The sequence below is a fragment of the Pollachius pollachius genome (genome assembly GCF_949987615.1).
Source record: "Pollachius pollachius genome assembly, chromosome: 4".
In the NCBI taxonomy this organism is placed as follows: Eukaryota; Metazoa; Chordata; class Actinopteri; order Gadiformes; family Gadidae; genus Pollachius; species Pollachius pollachius.
Window position 1 is genome coordinate 5,739,557 of NC_136937.1, and position 23,989 is coordinate 5,763,545.

The 23,989-nt window shown below is 47.7% G+C and overlaps 2 protein-coding genes across 2 annotated transcripts; both read left to right on the forward strand.

Moving 5' to 3' along the window:
• The first annotated feature begins 1 nt into the window (after position 1).
• On the forward strand, positions 2-8,944 carry med21 (mediator complex subunit 21). Its single transcript, XM_079734750.1, has 4 exons — positions 2-102; positions 3,363-3,477; positions 4,086-4,186; positions 7,313-8,944. Exons 1-4 carry the CDS (start codon positions 61-63, stop codon positions 7,490-7,492), a joined length of 438 nt encoding a protein of 145 aa, XP_079590876.1. The 5' UTR covers positions 2-60; the 3' UTR covers positions 7,493-8,944.
• Positions 8,945-10,017: 1,073 nt separating this feature from the next.
• LOC307074595 (serine/threonine-protein kinase 38-like) lies at positions 10,018-23,666 on the forward strand. The gene is made up of 14 exons (XM_079734808.1): positions 10,018-10,333; positions 13,237-13,379; positions 14,418-14,469; positions 14,785-14,907; positions 15,890-15,973; positions 16,744-16,867; positions 17,932-18,086; positions 18,564-18,666; positions 18,767-18,828; positions 19,304-19,421; positions 20,112-20,235; positions 21,115-21,210; positions 21,563-21,654; positions 22,002-23,666. Exons 2-14 carry the CDS (start codon positions 13,249-13,251, stop codon positions 22,127-22,129), a joined length of 1,392 nt encoding a protein of 463 aa, XP_079590934.1. The 5' UTR covers positions 10,018-10,333; positions 13,237-13,248; the 3' UTR covers positions 22,130-23,666.
• Positions 23,667-23,989: the final 323 nt, after the last annotated feature.

A 23,989-nucleotide genomic window follows, 5' to 3' on the forward strand; every position in this document is an offset into this window, starting at 1 on the left:
TCATCGCGATACGCTGATCTCGCGAGATCTGGCTGTCACTTTGTAAGGATAAAAAGCAACATGGCGGACCGGCTCACGCAGCTCCAGGACGCTGTAAACTCGGTACGTTAGATGTCGTATTTCACACTATTTATTCTCATTTAACACCCGGGCAGAGGTCTAGGAGACTCCGTTGGTTTATGTAGTGAAGTACTGATGTACATTGAGCGAATATCGTGCGTTTAAATGATGAGTTGTGCGACCGAACCTCTATCTCTCACTCCACGTTATCAGGAGTGCATTTAGATAATAATATTTTACTTATTGCTAAATATATGCATGTTTTTTACTCTAGATTACAGTTGTGCAACGCAGTGTGTTATCCGCTATCTTTTGATTCAACACCTTTCTCAGTGATGACTTGAACATGTAGGGTGAACTATAAAATACTACTAACGTTGCTTCCTTATTGATGACTAATCTATGACTCTCAGTAATGTTTTTTCTTCTACGATATAATAATAAAATAGTGTATTACCAATGGTTATAGGACAAGTATCTAACTTAGTTTCGCCAGGGGATACTTGACAGCGGGGACATCAACCCAGATGTTTAGGTGAAATCATGGTTATTCATTTTAAGTTTCGTTTCAAGAGAATATTGTTGTCAATGTACTAACCAGCCCTTAAACTGACCGTCAGGACAGCATGGCGTAGTGTAGGGGCTAGCCCAGGGGTGTCAAACTCATTTTCATACAGCCCATCTGATCTCAAGTGGGCCGGACCAGTAAAATAATGGCAAAATAACCTACGTCAACTACAAATCTTTAGCTTTGTTTTTCAGTACTATGCTTTATCATTCAGCCTACATAATCACGGATCACAAGGATCTATATTATTAGCACAACACATTTATTAACAGGCCAATGGAATTGAATTAAAAGGCATTTCACATTCATTAACAACTTGTTTATTTTTATAGAGTTTAGGGAATACATTTTCACACCTGAACCAACTCACCACACTAAACAAACTCAAGTGGGAGCTATGAAGAAAGCTATCATACTGCCTTGAAAATGTAAATGTGCACATATAAGTAAAATGAACAAACATAAAAGTTATAGCAGTGCATGAGCAATGAGATTAGGCTACATCAGATCAAACTCTATTGTAGGCTACTGAAGCTGAGAATGATATACTGCACAATATTCATTGTCTTTCAACATGAAACCTGAGTAAACTTATTTTTAAAGATCTGTATTCATCAGAGTGCAAACATTTCTGAAGGAGCATCACAAGAATTAGGCCCAGGCCTACTTGCTGATTAACTTTTTTTTTTCTCACTGCAGTCTATTTGCTGCTGCTGGCTCCTGAAATTGGCATCTTTTAGCCTTCACGAGTGCATCAATATCAGGTGTCAAATCCTGAGTAGCAGCACATTTCACATTGTCATTCAAGTGTGTGTTTGTCGACCTCGAGCGGTGCTCGTTTTTATTTAGGTTCATTACAGAGAACACCTTTTCACAAAGATAGGTAGTCCCAAACATGGATAAAACCTTTGCAGCCAGGGATGTTAATTTGGGGTACCCTGGCAAGAGATATTGATAAAATGTTTCCAAGCCCACCAACGCAAATTTCTCCTTCATATTGGTATCACACTGCAAGTCAATTATATTGAGTTGGATGTCAGCTGGCATGTCAAAGGCTTGACTGTAAATGGCGAGTGAAAAACGGAAAATTCCTTCTCTAGTTCACTGAAGACCTAAAACCTCTGCTCGAACTCCTGCCGCAATCCTGTTATCTTGTCTTTGTATTGATCTATCAGCATGAAGTCCGGTCGCACGCACAGCTGTTAGGCATGGGAAATGGGCGGTTTCAACACTATATAGCTGCGTCTCCCAGAGTGACAGTTTTAACTTGAATGCGCGTATGCTGTCATTATACTGAGTGACAATTGTTTTGCAGCCCTGCAACATTTTGTTACGATAATTCAGGTGCTGTGTAATATCCACCATGAAGACAAGATCCTGCACCCACTGTGGACATTTTAGTTCCTTCACTGGGCTACTCTTTTTCTCCATGAACTGTCCAATTTCCTCTTGTAGCTCAAAGAAACGCTTGAGCACGGCACCTCGGCTTAAACACTGTACTTCAGTGTGGTATGGTAGGCCAGCCTGAATGTCATTATCTCTGAGAAAAGTGTCTAACTGACGGTGATTCAGACCTCGCGTTCTGATGAAATTTACAGTTTTTACAACCACACTCATAACATGATCCATTTTCAGTGTTTTGCAACACAACACTTCTTGATGCAAAATACAGTGAAATGCCCAAAAATCTTGTCCCCCATTTGCGGTCTGTACTTTCACTCGGAATTTTGTCGCAACGCCTGCCTTTCTCCCGACCATTGATGGTGCGCCATCTGTAGCCAGGCTGATGGCATGGGACCAGTCCACTCCGACCTTGTCCAGCGCTCCAACGAGAGAACTGAATATGTCGTTCGCTGTTGTAGTGTCCTTCATAGGGACCAACTCAAGGAACTCCTCGGTGTTTGTCAAAGTCTCATTAACACCCCGAATAAATATGGCCAGTTGAGCAATATCTGTTACGTCAGTGCTCTCATCAATTGCAACCGAAAAAGCAATAAATGACTTGATTTTGTCATTCATTTGGCTGAGCAGTAAGGTGAAAGTAAAAGTAGACTGCTGTTTCTTCAGACCAGCTAACAATTTGTCTATCTCCTCTTCTCTTAGTTGTCCTTTCAAATGGTGATATTTTTCTTTATGATGAGTCTCATAGTGGCGCCGGATATTATATTCTTTGAGCACTGAAACTTGCTGATTACATACCGAGCACACTGCTTTTGTATTCACCTCTGTGAATAAATAATTCTCAGTCCATTTTTCCTGGAAAACTCTGCACTCTGTGTCCACATTTCTTTTTTTTGACAGACATTTTGGTAATGGGGATGTCACCCTTGATAACTTCTTAATTGTAGTGAAACAAGGACAAGTGTGGAATTACTTCCTTTTTTGTATTTTGGCTGCCCCCTAGCGGCTGGTGTGAGCATTTTGGTTATTTCTTTAAAAATCATAACTCATCACAGGAATGGGCTAGAGACTCTTTAGACTCTCTAACCCCTGGGCTAGCCTGTGTGTCTTCCAGCCTAAAGGTACTGGGTTCAGTCCGTCATGTCCACTGACCCCACTGTCACACACACGGTCACCACTTCATCCCTAATGACCCGTATCTGAACTCACTGTCGGGCGCTTTGGATAAAGGCATCATCCAAATAAAAATATTTCAAGTAAATGGTAACCAGGCAAACGGCACCTCAACTGGGACAAGGATATAAAGTAAACATTCTCGTGCTGTTGTCATCAGCTTGCAGATCAGTTCTGCAATGCCATCGGCGTGCTGCAGCAATGTGCCCCCCCCGCCTCGTTCAGCAACATACAGACGGCCATCAACAAGGAGCAGCCAGCCAACCCCACAGAAGGTACATTAAAGGGGCGATGCCATGCCACCAGGTGTGAGCGTGTTTGAGAAATGTTATCTTTTATTTACGGGACCACATTATTGTTTTATGTTTTTAACAAAAAAGAATCAGTTATCTTGTTTGGGGAATCAGTTCTCGTCGTTCACCTTCGGGATTCGTTCTTTCTGATCGAATCGTTCGCAAATCGCCAAAGCCTAAAGATGATAGATCAGCAACATTTGCTACAGTCCACTGGGTAGGCTGGTAGATTGATCTATCCAGCATACATCTAGGTGGACACGGATTGATTGATTTATTAGGATTATTTCCAACCAACATTTCTTCAAAATTTGTTCAAATAGATTTCATGTCCGTATATTTTTTTTTTAAAGAACATTTATTAAAATAAATGTTGACACAGTTATGTTCACCTGCTGCCATTGCATGGTGTCTCTGAGACTTTCATGTCATGTATAAACTTTATGGAAACATCACAATGGGATGGGAAGTGTGGAACCGGGCATCTGAAAGCATTGCTAGAAAATATCCAGACAGGTTCCTCATGTTTTGAAAGAGGTTTGAATCTCTGTGTTCATTAGTTAGCCTTAACGTGGTGTGCTGTTCCCCAGAATACGCCCAGCTGTTTGCAGCCCTGATCGCCCGGACTGCCAAAGACCTGGACGTGCTCATAGACTCTTTGCCCAGTGAAGAGTCCACCGCTGCACTACAAGTAAGCCAGCACGCATTACGATATACCTGTCCTCACCAGCGGGGGTCGCCCAATGGTTATCGGCAGCTGGTGGCGCAACCCGCTAATGCCCCGACCACCTAGGCAACCCGTTTGTAGCAATCCAGGTGCTTTTTCATGTTATTCCTTCTCCCTTCAGCCAATTTCCCTATAGTTTTTCAACGATAGACAGGCCATAGATAAGCAAGGATGATTTGCCTCCATAAAAATCTGTACTCATGCTTGCGGTATACAGGGATGTGAGCTTTGACACCTGAATTATCTAGCCGGGTACTATCCCCAGTCACGCAGCGACACCCATCTGCAAAGTACATGCTGCTATGGTCCCTAGTAACAACCTTAACCTCTTCAAGTAGGAGCACTAAACCCTCTCCCTGCTCATTGGTAACGCGTCTAACCTCACTGGTGTTCTCTTCAGATGAAAGGGTCGGCTAATCGTGTTCATAGAAAATAAAACGAGGGGTTAAAGGAAACATTGGATGTGTTCAACGGAGCGTGCATATTTCATGCTGTGAAATCCGGTCTTCAGTCAAGTTTGGTCATGTTTTTAACTCTCAAATCAATCCTTCATCCGCCACCACCAGCGGTTGTCTGTGCCTCCACCTACTTCCCCCCACATCCATCACACACGGGTGGAACTAAAGCCTAATCAGGGCGTGGCGCTCTGATCCCATAAGGGCAGGCTTTTGTAAATGTTGTGGTTAAAACGGAAGGAACGCTAGCCAATTGGGATTGAGAGTCAAAAAGGCAGAGCCGTGGTTTTGAATTCCCACTCTACAGCGGAGACCATTATCATGAAGGCCATCGTGTGGACGTCTTCCTAAAATCGATCAGTATTTTTCCCCTTGAAAGGAAAATAAATGTTGCAGCATGTAGCGACGGATGTGGGGCAGTTATTGCAATAACACACTTGAATGTCCTGAGACGTCATGTGGAAAGATTCTGGGCGTGGCTCAAGCATTATACAAAAACATTAGCCAGAGGCGCTGGGTAAACACGGTTCTGGTCCCACCCACTAGGTCAACATGCACGGAAACTGGGGTAGATTATCATAGAAACATTTATATGGGAAATAGATCCCCAATCTTTTTTTCCTTGAGGAGAAAAGTCCATCTGAGATTACTTACGTCGGTACAAAATAGACCTTACCCAGAATGCTGCATTCAAGATGCCCATCAAACCGTTCAAACGTACACTGGATAAATACTTTTGTGTGAATACAAAATGCTCAGTGTAGGATAGTAGTAGTAAGGATGAACTGTGTACAACTGATGGTAACTTCCGGGACATTGTCATCGTCTGAACACATAAAATGACCAAACTGTTTTATGTTGGTGCTAAAGTGTTCCAGATGCCCAGCTTGAGTGCAGTTAAAACATAATCATTATGACAAGTAATTTTCATTAGATAAGTTCAATGGTCGCTTCTCCGTGGATGCCTGTAAAGGTAAACGATTGACCCAATGGGGATGTCTAACCAGCAGGTAGAGGTGCTCTGATTTGACTCCCGGTTCAAGAGATTGACAGCCACATCTCCCCTGATTTACATATGATGTATATTCTCGTTGTCGTATCTAAGTCGTGCCTCTTGTTTCTGGGGTTGCGTCTTCACGTGGGCAGCGGTTCCGGGCGGATGCCCTCGGCTGGATCCCTCTCCAGATCAACAGATAATGCCCGATATGTCACGGTGCACTCCCTCCACTGTTGGCCTCGGGTAGAACTACATTCATCTGAAGAGAAGCCGGAGGCTGGACTGTGATGTGGTTGACTGAGTGAGCCTCAACTGCCTCCATTACAAAGGTGTCTGATCCTTGAATAATCCCCTTTTGACGAGATAATAATGTACGACAAAGAGAGCCATTCTGCTTAATGGTTTCGTCTGGTCGGTTAGCTGTCAAATATTTTTTAGAAAAACGTCTGCCCAATTGCAAGCAGGAATGAAGATAATATTCATGACTATTTCTTGATTTAGAAGAGCCTTTAACCAAACATAGTGATTTCCAGATGCATGGGATTAATGATCAGGTAGGGTTTAGCCATCATGCTCAGGAATGGCCTACAGGTTTGGCTGCAACCCGTGGGCATCGAACCCAGTACCTTGGCTGGGAGTCGACCACCCAAACCACTACAAACCAGTCCCAAAGTAGTTGATTGCTTTGCAGGGTTATTTTAGCTGCAAGACTCTAGACTCTTAACTAGTGTGTTCCCCAGACAATATCAAGATACAGGGCTGTTGTTAAAACTGAGGGAAAAGTCTTGCTCCTCCCTGACCCATTTACAACGTTGCACCCTCAGTGATAACGGAGGGCAGGTGAGGGGGTCCTGGGGGTCACTAGATTAAGAGACGGCTTTAGCTCTCAGAACCCAGCCCCTTTCAAGCTCTGAGTCTAACAGGTTACAGCTGGTGGAGAAGGAGGGGCTGGTGGTGGTGAATCGTGGAGGAGGGGCTGGTGGTGGTGAATCGTGGTTGTGGACCAGGTGGTGGTAGTGAATTGTGGAGGAGGTGGTGGTAGTGAATCGTGGAGGAGGAGGAGGAGGAGGTGGTGGTGGTGAATCATGGAGGTGGTGGAGGTGGTAGTGAATCGTGGTGGTAGTGAATCATAGAGGAGGAGGAGGAGGTGGTGGTGGTAGTGAATCGTGGTGGTGGTGAATCATAGAGGAGGAGGAGGAGGTGGTGGTGGTAGTGAATCGTGGTGGTGGTGAATCATAGAGGAGGAGGAGGTGGTGGTGGTAGTGAATCATGGAGGAGGAGGAGGAGGTGGTGGTGGTAGTGAATCGTGGTGGTGGTGAATCATAGAGGAGGAGGAGGAGGTGGTGGTGGTAGTGAATCGTGGTGGTGGTGAATCATAGAGGAGGAGGAGGTGGTGGTGGTAGTGAATCATGGAGGAGGAGGAGGAGGTGGTGGTGGTAGTGAATCGTGGTGGTGGTGAATCATAGAGGAGGAGGAGGTGGTGGAGGTGGTAGTGAATCATAGAGGAGGAGGAGGAGGTGGAGGTGGAGGAGGTGGTGGTGGTAGTGAATCGTGGTGGTGGTGAATCATGGGGGGGAGAAGGAGGAGGAGGTGTTGGTGGTGGTGGTAACGCTTTCTGTGCTGCTGTTTGCTCCCCAGGCGGCCAGTCTCCGTCAGCTGGAGGAGGAGAACCACGAGGCGGCGGTGAGGCTGGAGGAGGTGGTGAACCGGGGGGACGGCCTCCTGGAGAAGATCCAGAGCGCCCTGGCCGACATCGCCCAGTCCCAGCTCCGCACACGCAACGCCGCGCCCAGCCAGCCCTCGCCCACCCAGTCCTGATCCCCGCTCCTCCACCCGTCTCCCAGTGCCGGCTACATCAACCCCACCTCCACCCTCCCACCTCCAACCTCTCACCTCCACCCTCTCACCTCCACCCTCACACCTCCACCCTCTCACCTCCACCCTCTCACCTCCACCCTCACACCTCCACCCTCCCACCTCCACCCTCACACCTCCACCCTCACACCTCCACCATGCCTTCCCGGAGGCCTGGACGGCCCCCCACTTGACTTGTTTTCCACACAGGCCTCAAAAGACACTTTTCCTCTTTTTGTGTATAAAATATTAACCTTAAAAGACGATTCATGTCTGTTTGCTGGGTTAAAGGAATACGTGTACACACACACACACACACACACACACACACACACACACACACACACACACACACACACACACGTGAGCAGAGGCCTGTACGAATCTTGTTAGGCTTTACAAATGAACTAACAATAGCAGGTCCCGGATGACAGATGGCTACACAATGCCACCATGGGTCTGCCAGGTCCCATTGTGGCGCTGATATCCTGTAGAGAGTTGGAGACTTGGAGATTGTGTAGTGTTCACAATGTGTCCCAAGCCCGGGCAAGGACACGGATAAATCATTTGTATCGCTGTTTTTAATCTGGGGCACGATCAGAAGTCCTGTTCCTCGCCAGTCTGACCCGATGTTTGGAATAACAAACTTTCCACAGCCACCTCTGGCCTCCTCAGTTAAAGTTTGAGTTTCTTTCACTTTGTATGAATGTGTCGACTGTCCGGTCGGGAGTTTTTTTCTGCCTTGAACTTGTACCACCCTCCCGCCCGACTTCCTGTTAACGCGGGGAGGAATGTTTTGCAGCAGCTAGGAGGTGGTGGCTGTGGGATTCTCCCGTTGACGTTCCAGGGACTGGTGCGCAGATTTCCAGTTAACACCCTCCTTTCTGCAGTGAGGTTAGGGTAAGGGCGTCGGCAGAGACGCCTCGCACCTCCTCCTGCCCGTTTGTGAGAGATGATGCCGAGGGGAAACCGGGGGAGAGAAACGTCCCGTAAAGGAAGTCAAATCTCTGAAAACCGAAATGTCCCCGAAAGAAAAAGACGGGAGTCCTGCAAACGGCTAATCATGAGGTTTAGCTGCGGTGTTATGACACGGGCATGAAGGAGGATGATGATGTGTTGTATATAAAACACCTCATCGCCTTCCTTATCTAGAAAACTCTTTCTGCAGGTGAGATCGGACAACAGGTGAGTTCCAGGTGTCCCCATTGGTTGAAACCTGATCCAACCAGAACTCTCGTTTTGAATGTGTAAATAGATACCCCCTTTTTGTATGCTTTTCATGTGAAGATGTATTTGTGCTGGTTTCATTTAATTATGTCTGTGTGTGAGAACTGGTTTGAAGAGTTGACACACAATGTTGCACAACTGCCTTAAAACCTGCATACAACGTTTTTCAAATAAAGTCAAAGTATTTGAATTGGATTTGGCATTTGCCAAAATTATTTCGTCGGTGTGACACATTAACTGATATTTGCTTTATATGTGGATGGGTTGTATTTTTGCATCATAATTAGTGAAAGTGTATAGGATATACACTTTGTTTCAGAAAAAATCCTTTCTTTCTCTAAAGAAAACCACATTGATGACCGTGTGGTCCAAAGTCATTAATGAGAACCTCAGTTATTTGTGTTGCAGCCACGACTCCCAAGCCAGGGGCCTGAAAGCTCAGTCTAAATATAGCAGCTGTGTCACACTCGGCGGGCCTTACTGTTGTGAGCAATATACAAACGCTCCTGTCTGGCCGCCACGCCCACAACGCCTTCGTAGCGAGGAGGCTATGCCCAGGCTGTTTCAGAGAGAGGAGGCCACGCCCAACCCATCGGGGAACGTTATGACGTCATGGCACCAACAGAGGAGCCATTGTGACGGTCCCCAAAAATGAATATTAAATATTATTACCGATTCAATTAAATACCATTCACTCTCCTATGCCCATGGTTTTCGCCTGTATTATTTTAGCGCAGACAATGAGATCGATTTTTGATTCTTTTTTTTTAAACTTTTTTCTTTCCTTATTTGTGTAGAGGGAATCGAGACATTAGAAATGTTTCTTACAGAAGAACAACCGACCTTTCCAGTTAATAAAATTAAGGTAGTTAAGTAGAGCGACAACCTTTAATCTTTCTTACAATTACTATTGAGAAAATTCATAAATGAGATCAGGTTTCAGGAAATGTAAACACACATAAACGTCCTAAATACACACTTAAACGTATTAAAACAGCGTCGAAGATGTTCTGTGAAGCTAGAATTTGAGAACACCAGACACAGCCGGAGTCGCAGAGTAGGCGTCTCTAAACGCAAAGGGAGATCTGAGCCCTCTCAATGGATATTGGACGGATTTATGCTTCCTCAACTTCCATCCTGATTGGCCGACTGTAGCGTCGCTTTCCCTGTTCTCTTCCCTCGTTGGCGTCGTACGGTGTCAATCCAATGTACGCTCTTGCGTGGCAGGAGCGTCTGCCGAGCGCATCCATTCCCAGGAAGCAGCAGCGGCGTTCGTTTTATTCTAGAGAGGGGAAGCCTCGTATTTCGAGGTCAGGGTATTTTCAAAGGAGGTCAAAAGAGATTACTACATTGTTTTAGGGCAGCTTGCTGTCACTGACGATAAGCTATGTCTAGTCGTCGTTTTCCTAACTAATATGGACTATTTTACTGGGCAGTGGCGCGGTTGGCTTTAGCCGCTGACTGGACCCCCTCCTCGGGACACAATTGCCTGAAATTGGTCAAATTCAGATTTTTTTTTTCCACTCAAAAGGTGGGCTGGCTGCCAGCCAATCGGGGACCCTGGAGCCGGACACGGAGGTAGGACTGAGGACATGTCCCCACAGCGTTGTGTGTGTGTGTCGGTGTCGGTGTGTCTGTTGTCTCGACGGCGTTGCAGGGACGCAGGGGGAATGTCAATCGGCAGACAGTGAATGCCTTCTAATGGAATCGCTTCCCAATTGCAGGAACTTGTGTATTCTGTCCGAAGGATGGATGTTTGAAGCCCCCTGCTGTGAGGGGACGTGGTTTGTGATGAACGGGGTCGGAGGGGCTTTGGCCGCTGACGTATGTGGCTTATGATCACTTGCTGGTGGTCGTGACTCGTGTGTAGCGTGCATGTATAACGTTCATGTGTAACATGCATGTGATTCAGTTTCTATTTCTAAACCAGTCCAGTTGCATGCTGGCGTCCGACGCCGTGTTTACTGTGGGATGAATGCTTTATTTTGTCATATGTGCCTTTTGTTCTTGTCTCCTGGTGCTGTGTTCGGTGTATGCGTCTTTATGGAGAACATTTCCACACCCTATATAATGTATGTGTTTTCAGAAAGGTGTGCTGGTAATATCCTAATGATGACATCACCTTGTGTTGATTACGGGTTACCTAAGAATTGACTATACTACTAGACAAAGCAAAGCGACCAACTGATTGATCACATCATCATCACAAGACGTCTGTCTCGCTGTGGGACACCCATGTCAACTAAGTTTGCAGAGTCTGGTATAAATATCACGTCGCCGCAATGTGATGACTATAATGTTACCCCCCCCCCCCCCCCAAACACTCTCTATAAATGATCACACTAAATAAAGTCAAGTACAATTACAGCCTCTGGTTTGGCTCATGGCAACAGGAGCCATTCCTGCGCTGCCCATGTATGGCCTGTGTTTGGTCCTCCTTAGACTTCAGAGGACCTTTTTAAAATATAAAGCTTTCACTGCATTCCCCAGCGTTTATCTGGTTGTGTGGTAAAGTTAGAATGACTAACTTGTCTATTTTCGAAGAGTGTGGACATGCAGTCCGATGACTTGAGAGGGTCCTGGAAGTTTGAGGTGTGTGTGTGTGTGTGTGTGTGTGTGTGTGTGTGTGTGTGTGTGTGTGTGTGTGTGTGTGTGTGTGTGTGTGTGTGTGTGTGTGTGTGTGTGTGATGAACAAGGAACCAGAGTGAATGTTTGAAATGTTTGACTAGCGTCTGGTCTGACTAGCGTCTGGTATGGTTACCCGGTCCCAGCCTGCCAGAGGGAGGCTGCCTCCAGCTCCTTTTGTGGGTGGGGGGGGGTAATAACTGCTCTCTATATTGCTAGGTAAGAATTACCTTCATTTATCTACAGTCTCTCTCTCTCTCTGTCCGTCTGTCCGTCTGTCTGTCCGTCTGTCCGTCCGTCCGTCTGTCCGTCTGTCTGTCTGTGTCTCTCTCTCTCTCTTTCTCTCTCTCGTTGACCTCACTGTAAGTGGTGAATAGCCTCTGTACACTGTACACAATTGTAAACACAGCGGTCTCATTCATGTTTCCAATTATTGGTCTATGAAAAAGACCTGCGCTTTAATGGATGTTATATCCTCAATTTAAGATTTCATTGTCATCTATTTCCTAAAATAAAACGCCTCTTCTTTAACTAGTATGAACCGTGTGTGGAGTTCACTAGGGACAAGTAAACTGATGTCTGTAGTCCGTTCAGGAGAACATCCCAGATGCTCTCATCACTCTGTCCTTCTCTCAGTTCTGTTGGGGCTGTCTGTTGTCTCGGTCTTGTATACGGGTGGCATCTACTTTCCCTTCTAGGGAGACATACAGCTTGTCAGGCCGTAAATCTTCTCCAGGAACCCTGAAACTGTTCACGCTTTAGTCATCACACCCACTCAAGGGGTCAAGAGGTCGGTCACGACGTCCAATCCGAGGCGCCCAAAACGTCCAATGAACTTCAAGAGATGGAGTGGGTGATGAGTGCCCACCCGACGGTCAGGAAGTGTCGCGGGCCCCCCGGTGATTGGTGGGAAATGGGCGGGAAGAGGGAGAGGGAGCAGGCAGGGGTAGACATAAACAGCGCTATCTATCTGCAGTCGGCTGCCTTCGCTTATCTCTTCCGCGGCGGCTAATCTAGCCTTTGTGCCCGCGGTGATGTAATGCTCTGTTTTCAGAGGTGGTCATCACCCCGGCCCACCTGAATGGCTGCTTTCAGACGAGTGTTTCTCACATCAGCGTGTTGTCGTCAATACAGTGTTTTGCTTGTGTGGGGAGCTCCTTGATGACTGCTGGTTTAGCCTGATACTTATGAATAAGTAGGCTTCGCCACTCGTATTGTCTGTGAGGATGGAAGTTTTTGTGGTTTGGTGGACCGCCTCCTCTTCTTTCGGTTTATCTGTCTGTCTCTCGCTCCCACGCTCTACTTTCTCAATGTTCCCATTGTCTCTTCTCTTGTATGATGTTTTTATCTATAATGTATTTGTTTTAATCTCAAGATAAAGCTGTCCTTGCAGACACTACATTAACTGCAGTCACTATGTTAAAGGTAACACTGAAAAAAGGTGTATAAATGATATTGCAGTAAATAACACAAAGCAAAACCTGAAGTCTGAAACTTTCTAACACGATAAAACAGATATCAAGAGGTTCATTTTTTTTATAACCAAATTTCGAAATTTTGTAGCCTTGTGACGACAGTATTATCCAGTAAATCCTGACGCTACTTCTGCGTCTTAAACACACCTCTAAAAACCACTATTACGGACTGTGGTATTGGAATACCCTCTGTAAACCTGCAGTGTGAAGCCCCCTTGAGTGTCCGCGTGTGGGAAGCAGTTTGCTGCTCTGCCTTTGGGATTCAAACCAGCCTGAAGCTTCCGGACTCTTCCCTTCTCCGCGGGCTGTCGGGGTTGTAGCTAGCTGTATCGCATGTTTGCTGCTGATTGTTGACATGTTTGTTTGTTTGTTTGGTTCCAGGATAGCGTGGCCATGACGGGGGGCACAACGGCGGCCGCCCTGCCCATGAGCAACCACACGCGGGAGCGCGTGACCGTGGCCAAGCTGACGCTGGAGAACTTCTACAGCACCCTCCTCACACAGCATGAGGAGCGGGAGATGAGGTGGGCGCCACCGGACCCCGCGGCGGCGCCGACGAGAGGGGTAGCCTCCTAGCGGCATAGCCTCCTAGCGTCCTAGCCTCCTAGCGGCTCACGGTTCTCACTGAGGGGTTTTTTATATGGTCGCATCTCAGGTCCTTTTATTTATTGGTTTATTTTGATGGGGAGCATGCATATTTATGAACATTGTTGTTTAAAATACACCATGTAAATATGCCAGAATTGGTAAAAATAACTACTTTTTGTCTGCAGTCCCTAGGCAGGTAACATAAAACTAACATAGAGACAGCCAGCATTCATACAGCACTCATTCACTATAAATTAAAAGGTACACATAATGGTGACATCTGTCTCTTTTGGCCTTGCTTTAACCGCAACGTCATCATACCTACCTTATCGAATTGTAATGTTCAACCTTGTCAGTAGTGTACATACACAAAAGAGCAATTTCTTCAGGGCCTTCGCCTGACCAACTCCAAACTAGTCTCTGACCATAACCATATCTAACCATCTGTAACCTTAGATCTAATCTCTCGAGCATCAAACTGGAGATAGCTAACCCTATGCTTCTTACCTTAAACCTAACCATATGTAATCTCAAAGCTTACCTTGAAGCTAATCCTAAAGCGTAGTGTTGCCAAGTGCGACCCTGATGCTAACCTTATAGCTAAGCGCTACCTTCCCCATCCGATGGCTGGCTCACCAGTGTCCTCTGATGACCCCTCCCTTTGCCGACCGGCCTCAGTGTCTGCTCTCATGTACACCCTGTCATCGGATCCCTGCCATCTGTAGACGTGTCCTATCTCATCTAGAGCCTCTGCCAAAGGCTGCATTAGCAACAATACAGTACCTCTGAATGTCAAACTTTATACACTGCTGCACTTTCGGGAACTTCGGCAGCGGAGTCCCAGCCTCCTACTAGAACCTTGGGCTAAAAATAGTCCCATGGATGCAGCACCGCAGGCTGAATGACGTACTAGAAGGGATGGACACTTCTTCACGGCTTTTAACAGATTGGTTTTGTTGTTTGTTTTTCCACAGGCAGAAGAAGCTAGAGAAGGTGATGGATGACGAAGGCTTACTGGATGACGAGGTAAACTTATTCAGCTCCAACAGTGTGACGGGGAATGTTAATCTTGAGCCAACTATTTACATACAACCTGCTCTTTTTGTGTTTGTGTGTGCGTCTATGTGTGTGTGTGTGTGTGTGTGGGTATGCGCGTGTGTGTGTGTGTGAATGTTTGCTTTTGTGTATGTTTGTGCGTGTGTCTGTGCGTGTGCGTGTGTGTATGCGCTTGCGTGCCTCTGTGTGTTTGCGTGCATGTGTCTGTGTATGTGTGTCCGTCTGTGTGTGGTTATGTTTGTGTGTGTGTGTGTGTGTGCGTGCGTCTGTGTGTCTGCGGTACAGAAGGTGATGCGGCGCTCCCAGCACGCCCGCAAGGAGACAGAGTTCCTGCGGCTGAAGCGGACGCGTCTCGGCCTGGACGACTTTGAGTCCCTGAAGGTCATAGGTCGCGGGGCGTTTGGAGAGGTACCCCTTTTCGTACAGGCCCCTCCCCCTTCTCGGGTGTCCACATTTGGACGGCTGCTTTAAGTCCCTCGGCAGATGCACTTACCCAAAACGACTTACAAGCGAAGAAGGGAGCAATCAAATCATAAAATCAATATGAGAGCGACTATAAAAATGCGAATATAAAAAAAGTGATGCACAAGCAAGTTTCTGAAATGAACAGACAGAGCCCTGAGAAGCTTTAAGACTCTGAACAAGAGTCAATTTGGCCATAAATGCCTGGTCCCCTTTTTTATAGTTTTATAGTTTATATTCGGTACATTCACTTTATATTCAGTACATCTGGTAAACTGCTGAGGTTTGATGAAAGCATTAAACCATTTTTAATGACAAGCATTGGTTTAATTTGGTGTCTATGACCCCTGGCAGGAACGAGACTCACAACCAAGTTCTCCTTATTTCGTCCTTCTCTCTCAGACTCTCTCTGTCTCTGGCTCTCTGTCTCTCTGTCTCTACCTCTCTGTCTCTGTCTCTGTCTCTCTCTCTGTCTTTCTCTGACTCTGTCTGTCTGTCTCCCTGTCTTTGTCTCTGTCTGTGTCTGTCTGTCTGTCTGTTTGTCTGTCTGTCTGTCTCTCTCTCTCTGTCTTTCTGTCTCTCTGTCTCTTTCTACATTCGCGCTAAAGGCTGTTAAACACATGGTCTGTAATGGGCTGGCCAGAGGGATACATGCGGTGTTTATTTACCCTTGTATTAACCATACGCTGATCAACATAACCATGTTTAGTCAGATCTGCCTACACACCGTGTTTAAAGGCACCAAGAAATGAAAGTGGCCACACTAGAATACATTACATCAGATTAACTAGAGTGTTAATTACTTTATCCGTGTATCCCCTGAATGTCCCGTATAACTTGTAAATGATACAAATGAGTGCGATCTTAAAGCCACTCCACCTATGTGATAAAGATCCGCTGATCAATGGTTAAACGGCGCCCCCTGCAGGTGCGGCTGGTGCAGAAGAAAGACACGGGACACATCTACGCCATGAAGATCTTAAGGAAGGCCGACATGCTGGAGAAGGAGCAGGTGGGAACATCCCTCTTTCTTTGGCGGTAAAACGTTGCTGATGACTGCGGTCAAAATATCTTTTATTTTTAGATTATGTTTATGTTGTCGGGAAACCGCCATGAAAGATTGCTGGCAAGTTCATGCGTCTCAGCAGGAGAAAAGACTTCGGAGAAAAGACTTCTTATTTAATGCCCAAAAGGACTACTGGCCTTATTCAACTCTACTGAGATGAGTGTGAGCCTGATGACCTGTAGCACAGATCCTAATGAACCACGTCTGACCCTCCGTCATCACCATGGACTCCGTTATAAATGCTTGCTTGTACACAAACCAAGCCAAAGAGACGTCATAAAGAAAGACTTCTATTTTCTACTCATTCATTCAGAAGAGACTTTAATCCAAAGTGATTTACAGTATACCCAGATAGGGCATCTTGTTTAAAGGGTTGATATAACGGTGTGACTGTGACTAGCCTTTACAAGCCCTTTTGAAAACCTCCCAAGTGGGCGTGTCCACCTAGATGTGTGCTTGATAGATGAGCAACATTTGCTTCAGTCCATTGGGTAGGCTGGTAGACTGATCTATCAAGCCTACATCTATGTGGACACGCCCAATTGTGATGTCACTAAGGCACAGGAAAAGGCTTGGCATCACCCCTTTAAGTACGCCTGCACGACTGTCGACATCGGGGATCGAACCCGGTACCTTTTTAGCAGGGGTCCGGAACACTTCTACCCCTACACTCTTCGGCCCCTGAATAACTCTCCTTCCTCATCCCCCCCCCCAAGGTGGCTCACATCAGGGCGGAGCGGGACATCCTGGTGGAGGCGGATGGGGCATGGGTGGTGAAGATGTTCTACAGCTTCCAGGACAAGAGGAACCTCTACCTCATCATGGAGTTCCTGCCCGGAGGTGAGCACCTAGCCTAGGTCTCCTCCCAGCACCTGAGACCGTCCCCTCTTAAAGGGGAGAATGTGTGTGTGTGTGCGTGTGTGTTGATGAGTGTTTGTGTGTATTCAGGTAAAGTTCAACAACAGAGTCGTACAGGGAAGGCTTTGTAACAGGCCTTCAGAACTAGTCCACAAGCCAGGTGTGTCAGGTGTGGGGTTCTAGGTCTAGAGTGGTTCTGGGTCTACAGCGGTTGTGGTTTCTAAGGGGAAAGGGGCTGAATTCAGTCCTCCACACTCCAAACTGATAGTGGGCGGCATGTTACCAGGAGGTTGGGAGGGCCCCCCCTATTGTAAGATGTATAGTCCCTCCCTAATGGTCTTTGGTCCCGCCTCCTTCCCCCTAGCCTCAAACACGTCACGCCACTGACTGAATATAGCCTATAGATAACTGTTTACAGTGAATCCGGGCTATGCTGTCGTCAAGGGCATAGCACAGCAGCTAACACAGCATCTGCCTTGTATCTGGACACTGAATGTTTCAGGGTTAACTGAAGAGATGGACCCTGAGACATTCAGTGTCTCAGGCTCTCAGTCTTCAGTAGCTTATTTAGTTTGTGTTGGGTGTAGGGTTGTAATATTAATATTACTTCAAATTTGAACTTGGCTGGAATGGGTTGGGGTTATACTGTTTTAATTTTAAACTGTGCAAATACGAAAACAAAATTAGAAACAAATTAAACGGCTGATATAACGGTTGTTATAAGGGTACAGGCAGAAATGATGTGCCACAAATCTGTTGTCAATCAATATGACGGCTGACATATTGAAGAATGGACAGCGAATGAAAGGCAGGTCCTACTCTTTCTAAGATGTTTTGTCTGTTTTCCTCATCATCATCATCATCTTCCTCCTCCTCACCATCATTCTCCTCCTCACCATCATCTTCCTCTTCACCACCATTGTCCTCCTCCTCCTCCTCTTTCTCCTCTTCCTCACCATCATCTTCCTCTTCACCACCACCATTGTCCTCCTCCTCCTCCTCCTCCTCCTCCTCCTCCTCCTCCTCCTCCTCCTCTTCCTCCCCAGGGGACATGATGACCCTGTTGATGAAGAAAGACACCCTCTCGGAGGAGGCCACCCAGTTCTACATCGCCGAGACGGTCCTGGCCATCGACTCCATCCACCAGCTGGGCTTCATCCACCGCGACATCAAGCCCGACAACCTACTGCTGGACTCCAGAGTGAGGACCCCCACACACGCACACACCAGGGGGTCCGGGGCTCTGGTGGTCCGGGTCAGGACCCCCCGGACGGGCTCACACACACACCGAGGGTTCGAAGGAAAGACATTTGACTTCCGCTCAAGGGGGCACACTCAAGGGGGCTCAGAAGCTGCCTCTTTTTGGACCCGAGCCATTACCAGAGGCTTCTAACCAATCAACATGCAGGGGGGCTGAGAGCAGTCGAAGCATTCAATCAGAATTGGAGAAGCTATAAAGAAAATGTGCTCTGCACATCCTAACCTAGGATTTGGAAAATTGAAAACAACCGACGGAATGGAGAGTAGCGAGTAGAATACAGACAGACAGATGTTAAGACGGAGGCAGTAGCAAGCTTTAGCACACACTCACAAGTAACAGGATGTAAATGAAAGTTACGACCGTCCACGCGCTGAAGCTCTTCCGGTCCCCTCCCCCCCCCCCCCCCCCCCCCCCCAGGGCCACGTCAAGCTGTCGGACTTCGGTCTGTGTACCGGACTCAAGAAAGCCCACCGCACCGAGTTCTACCGCAACCTCACACACAACCCGCCCAGCGACTTCTGTGAGTTCCACCCAGTCTGAGCTGTGGGACGCTTTTACTTTGGTAAAAGTGTGGAGCCTGTTTCTTACCGTTTGCTGACTATCTGTTATTAAACCCACAGCCTTTCAAAATATGAACTCCAAGAGGAAAGCAGAGACTTGGAAGAAGAACCGGAGGCAACTGGTGAGAAAATGTTCTCTCAGCGTTTTATTTTGAAAGGGCATCATGGAGCTGAGTGACTTCCTGTCTCCAGTCTTTCACCAGGGTTACATTGGGCTGGTAAACCATGAAGTCACATGGCTCCATTTTGGAAGCATAGGAGCATTGAAGTGTTCGTTATTATGTTGGTAATAAAGCCATCTTGATGACATTGGTCGTCCTCTCCTTGTTTCCTCCTCTCCTCGCCTTGCGTCCTCTCCTTGCGTCCTCGTCTCCTCTTTTGTCTCCTTCTCTCCTCTCCTTGTCTCCTCCTCTCCTCTCCTTGTCTCCTCCACTCCTCTCCTTGTCTCCTCCTCTCCTCTTCTGCCCCTTGTCTCCTCTCCTCACCTTGTCTCCTCCTCTCCTCTTCTGCCCCTTGTCTCCTTGTCTCCTCCACTCCTGTCCTTGTCTCCTCCACTCCTCTCCTTGTCTCCTCCTCTCCTCTCCTTGCGTCCTCCAGGCCTACTCGACGGTGGGGACCCCAGACTACATCGCCCCGGAGGTCTTCCTGCAGACGGGCTACAACAAGCTGTGTGACTGGTGGTCGCTGGGGGTCATCATGTACGAGATGCTCATCGGTAAGGAGGGGGAGGGGAGAGAGGGGGGGAGAGATAGAGAGAGAGAGAGGGAGGGAGAGGGAGAGGGAGAGAAGGGGGAGGGAGGGGGGAGGGAGCGAGAGGTAGGAGAGAGAGGGAGGGAGGGAGGGAGAGAGGGGGGGGAGGGAGGGAGGGAGGGGGGAGGGAGCGAGAGGTAGGAGAGAGAGGGAGGGAGGGAGGGAGAGAGGGGGGGGAGGGAGAGAGAGAGGGAGAGAGGGGGGGAGAGGGAGAGGGGGGGATAGGAGAGGGAGAGAGGGAGAGAGGGAGGGAGGAAAGGAGAGGGAGGATACGAGAGGGAGGGAGGGAAGGAGCGAGAGATGGATGAAAGGAGAGGGAGGGAGGAGGGAGAGAGGGAGGATAGGAGAGGGAGAGCGAGAAAGGGAGGAAAGGACGGGGAGGGAGGGAGGGAGGGAGGGAGGGAGGGAGGGAGAGAGACATTTTAGCTGAAATATTTTCTGCTTTAAGAGCTAAACAGTAGCGCCAGACTCCTTATCTTGATTCATGGCTGAAGTGTCTCAGCCTTGACCGGTGAGTTATGCTCCAGACATAACATAGCATCCCTCAGATACCAAAATTTCAACAGAATGACGAGGAGGAGAGCCAGAAGAGATGAAGCAACATCTGAGGATTAATCGTGTGTGTGTGTGTGTGTGTGTGTGTGTGTGTGTGCAGGGTACCCCCCGTTCTGCTCGGAGACCCCCCAGGAGACCTACAGGAAGGTGATGAACTGGAAGGAGACCCTGGTCTTCCCTCCTGAAGTCCCCATTTCAGAGAGGGCCAAGGACCTGATCCTCAGGTGTGTGTGTGTGTGTGTGTGTGTAAAGTTTAACAAACAATAACAGGCCTTCAGAACTAGTCCATATACTGTACAGAGTTCTGGGTCTCCAGGGGTTCTGGTTCTGGGTCTAGAGGGGTTCTGGGTCTCCAGGGGTTCCAGGTCTCCAGGTTTGGTTCTGGGTCTCCAGGGGTTCTGGTTCTCTTAGGGGTTCTGGGTCTCCAGGGGTTCTGGGTCTCGAGGGGTTCTGGGTCTGGAGGGGTTCTGGGTCTCGAGGGGTTCTTGTTCTGGGTCTAGAGGGGTTCTGGGTCTCGAGGGGTTCTGGTTCTCTTAGGGGTTCTGGGTCTCGAGGGGTTCTTGTTCTGGGTCTCGAGGGGTTCTGGGTCTCGAGGGGTTCTGGGTCTCGAGGGGTTCTGTTTCTGGGTCTCGAAGGTTTCTGGGTCTCGAGGGGTTCTGGGTCTCGAGGGGTTCTTGTTCTGGGTCTAGAGGGGTTCTGGGTCTCCAGGGGTTCTTGTTCTGGGTCTAGAGGGGTTCTGGGTCTCCAGGGGTTCCTGGTCTCCAGGGTTCTGGTTCCGGGTCTCCAGGGGTTCTGGTTCTGGGTCTCCAGGGGTTCTGGTTCTCTTAGGGTTCTGGGTCTCCAGGGGTTCTGGTTCTCTTAGGGTTCTGGGTCTCGAGGGGTTCTGGTTCTCTTAGGGTTCTGGGTCTCGAGGGGTTCTGGTTCTGGGTCTCCAGGGGTTCTGGTTCTCTTGGGGGTTCTGGGTCTCCAGGGGTTCTGGTTCTCTTAGGGTTCTGGGTCTCCAGGGGTTCTGGTTCTCTTAGGGGTTCTGGGTCTCCAGGGGTTCTGGTTCTTCTAGGGTCTGGTTCTCCAGGGGTTCTGATGGGGGGGTTCTGTGGTCCCAGGTACTGCACGGATGCAGAGAACCGGGTCGGCGCTGTGAGTGTGGAGGAGATCAAGGGTCACGCCTTCTTTGAGTCCGTCGACTGGGAACACATCAGGTGACCTGTTCATCTTGTCTGTTGTGAATTAAAGCTAGGGTATGTAATATGACTAAATTAAAGGTAGAGTAGGCAATTGTTGTGAATTAAAGCTAGAGTAGGCAATAGCATTGAATTAAAGCTAGATTAGGCAATAGTAGTGAATTAAAGCTAGAGTAGGCTACAGTTGTATATTAAAGCTAGAGTAGGCTACAGTTGTAAATGATAGCTAGAGTATGCTGCAGTTGTGGATTAACTTAGTAGGCAATGAGACCATAGTAGTTTAATTGGTATCTTAGTGCTTACATCATGAATTATTTGAATCTTGTTATCTCTGTCATTCTTTATAAATTAACTGGTTGATCGTCCGCAGGGAGCGACCGGCGGCCATCTCTATCGAGATCAAAAGCATCGACGACACGTCAAACTTTGACGAGTTCCCTGAGTCCGACATTCTCCAGCCTGGTGCGTTCACACACCTCACCCCCCGCATTCGTTCACCAAATCATTCATTACCAAGTTAAATCCAAGAAACAGGATATTTTTAAATTGTATTTAATTTTATTTTTATTTAATTCTATTTTTAAAATGTTTTAAAAAGTAGTCTCTGATTTAAATGTTTAATAATAACCACAATATTTAAAGATAATTCTGTAGTTTCTTATTATTATCAGAAGAAACTCAAAGTTGGGGCAAGTTGTATTGAAACGCTGGATGCATTCAGGTTATTCACCTGGTGTGTGGCGCCCCCTTGAGGCGACCGGATTCATAGCATCCCATAACTTCCCGCTTTTTGTCGTTGTTTCTTTAAGCAACCAACGTGACGGAGCCGGACTTCAAGTCCAAGGACTGGGTGTTCCTCAATTACACCTACAAGCGCTTCGAGGGCCTCACCCAGCGCGGCACCATCCCCAACTACATGAAGGCCGGGAAGGCATGAAGCACCGCCCGACGCACCCCCACCCTCCCACCCCAGGGAACACAGACTTACCACGGACACAGGGTTCTGGGGGCTGGTCGGCCCCCCTTCGCTGGTGCTGACCGCAATCTTAACCCCAACGTCTCCAACGACCATTCTCCCCCCTAGACTCGTCGCATCCCTCGCTCGCATTTTTTAGTTTTTAGGGTCAACCGTTGCGTCCGTCGCAGGCCGGGTCTCCCTTTGTGATTGTTCAGCGCCGCCGCATGTAAACGCAGACGTGAAGCCTCGGCGGGGCTGAGAGGTGGACCCCCAGAAGGGGTACGTTAAAAGATGTAAGGGTTGTTCTTATTTTGTCTCAGAAAAGGAAGACCTTCTTTGAGACAAACTGACCTGTCTGGTGAGGAGGTTTAGCTTCGGTGCGTTTGACGTTTCGTCGGTTTGTCAAAGTGGTGTTGCCAATATCGACCCTTGGTCGAATCGGTTTGATTTGTGTCAAGGGAGAAACATTCCAACCTCATCACCGTCACGCACCATCAGGATCAGGGTAGGCTCTGCTTCTCTTGGTTACCGGGTAGACCTTGCCAATTCAGAATAAATATCCAGGTTCCTTCCTGTTTCAAAGTAATAGTCGACAGGTCACCTTAATGTTTCCAAATAAGTATCTCGTTGCTTTCTGTTTCAAAATAATAGTTTCCAGGTTCCTTCCGGTTTCAAAATAAGAGTGTCCAGGTTCCTTCCTGTTTCAAAATAAGGGTGTCCAGGTTCCTTCCTGTTTCAAAATAAGGGTGTCCAGGTTCCTTCCTGTTTCAACATAAGAGTGTCCAGGTTCCTTCCTGTTTCAAACGTAATATTCTACCGGTTCCTTCCTGTTTCAAAACAACCGTTGACGGGATCCTTCATGCTTGCAAAACAATTTTCTACATGTTTGAAAAATATAGTCTGTGTGTATAATCTTCGCAAGAGTCAATCACACTCCTAGCTCAATAAAAAACATGCAAAGTGCCTTTTAAGAGTAAATACTGAATCTTAAATGTAACTGATGGTAACCGATAGTGTTAATCGAGTGGCTAAGGATCCCCCCCCCCCCCCCTCCAACTCTGTCACTGCTTCAATCCCCCCTACGCCTCCGGATGTTAAATAAGTCTCATACTGTCATCTGTGAAACTGACAGCAACGCGTAGGACCCCCTCAAACTGAACTACTGACCAAAGAATTGTCATGGTGACCCTCCCTCCCTCCCCCCTTATAGGCTCACGGCCTGCTCTACTGGACGATGGATATCTTAGGGTGGTAGTGGCTTTGAAAAGACGCACAGAAAATAGCATCGAAGCGTAGTACCTCACTCCGTTGCGGACTCAAACGTTCCCGCCTGGATGATTTCCTCCCGCAACAACGTTTCATAGGATTGGAAAATCGATTTGGTGCGCTGCTGTTTCACTGTTCACTTCCTCTGTATGCTCCCACTACTGATAGGGTTTATCCCATTGGCTGTCTGCGTTGAGCTACCTTGAGGGGAGAGAGCTGGGTGAGGGTGGTGGTGGTGGTGGGTGGGGGGGGGGGGAGTCAGATTCAGGGTAAGCTTATTATGCTATGGGTGCGTATTACTGTTTCCTTAAAACTACCTTTACTTCAGAATAGGAGTGGGGTCGGACATGTGTGTTTGTGTGTGCGTGTGTGATGCAAGTCCCAGTTGTAGAGAGGTTGGAGAGTGAATTGGTGTTGTGTGTATTATAGGAGGAGGAGCGAGAGGCTGAATGAATGAACGCAGGGCCGCGATTCGGGCCCCGCTGGCTGCACTATAGCCGCACCCTGTTGGAAACGTTTGAGGAGGCGCAGTGAACAATCTGGAGAAGTATGGCCTGGATTGCTTGCGTTTTG

What these genes read in the sequence shown, in the direction of transcription:
- med21 (XM_079734750.1), top strand. Translation starts at nt 61, where the DNA reads ATGGCGGACCGGCTCACGCAGCTCCAGGACGCTGTAAACTCG. An exon ending in TCCAGGACGCTGTAAACTCG is followed by an intron (nt 103 to 3,362) that starts GTACGTTAGATG and finishes TGTTGTCATCAG; the next exon opens with CTTGCAGATCAGTTCTGCAA. An exon ending in GCCAGCCAACCCCACAGAAG is followed by an intron (nt 3,478 to 4,085) that starts GTACATTAAAGG and finishes GCTGTTCCCCAG; the next exon opens with AATACGCCCAGCTGTTTGCA.
- LOC307074595 (XM_079734808.1), top strand. Translation starts at nt 13,249, where the DNA reads ATGACGGGGGGCACAACGGCGGCCGCCCTGCCCATGAGCAACCACACG. An exon ending in ACATGCTGGAGAAGGAGCAG is followed by an intron (nt 15,974 to 16,743) that starts GTGGGAACATCC and finishes CCCCCCCCCAAG; the next exon opens with GTGGCTCACATCAGGGCGGA. An exon ending in CATGGAGTTCCTGCCCGGAG is followed by an intron (nt 16,868 to 17,931) that starts GTGAGCACCTAG and finishes CTTCCTCCCCAG; the next exon opens with GGGACATGATGACCCTGTTG.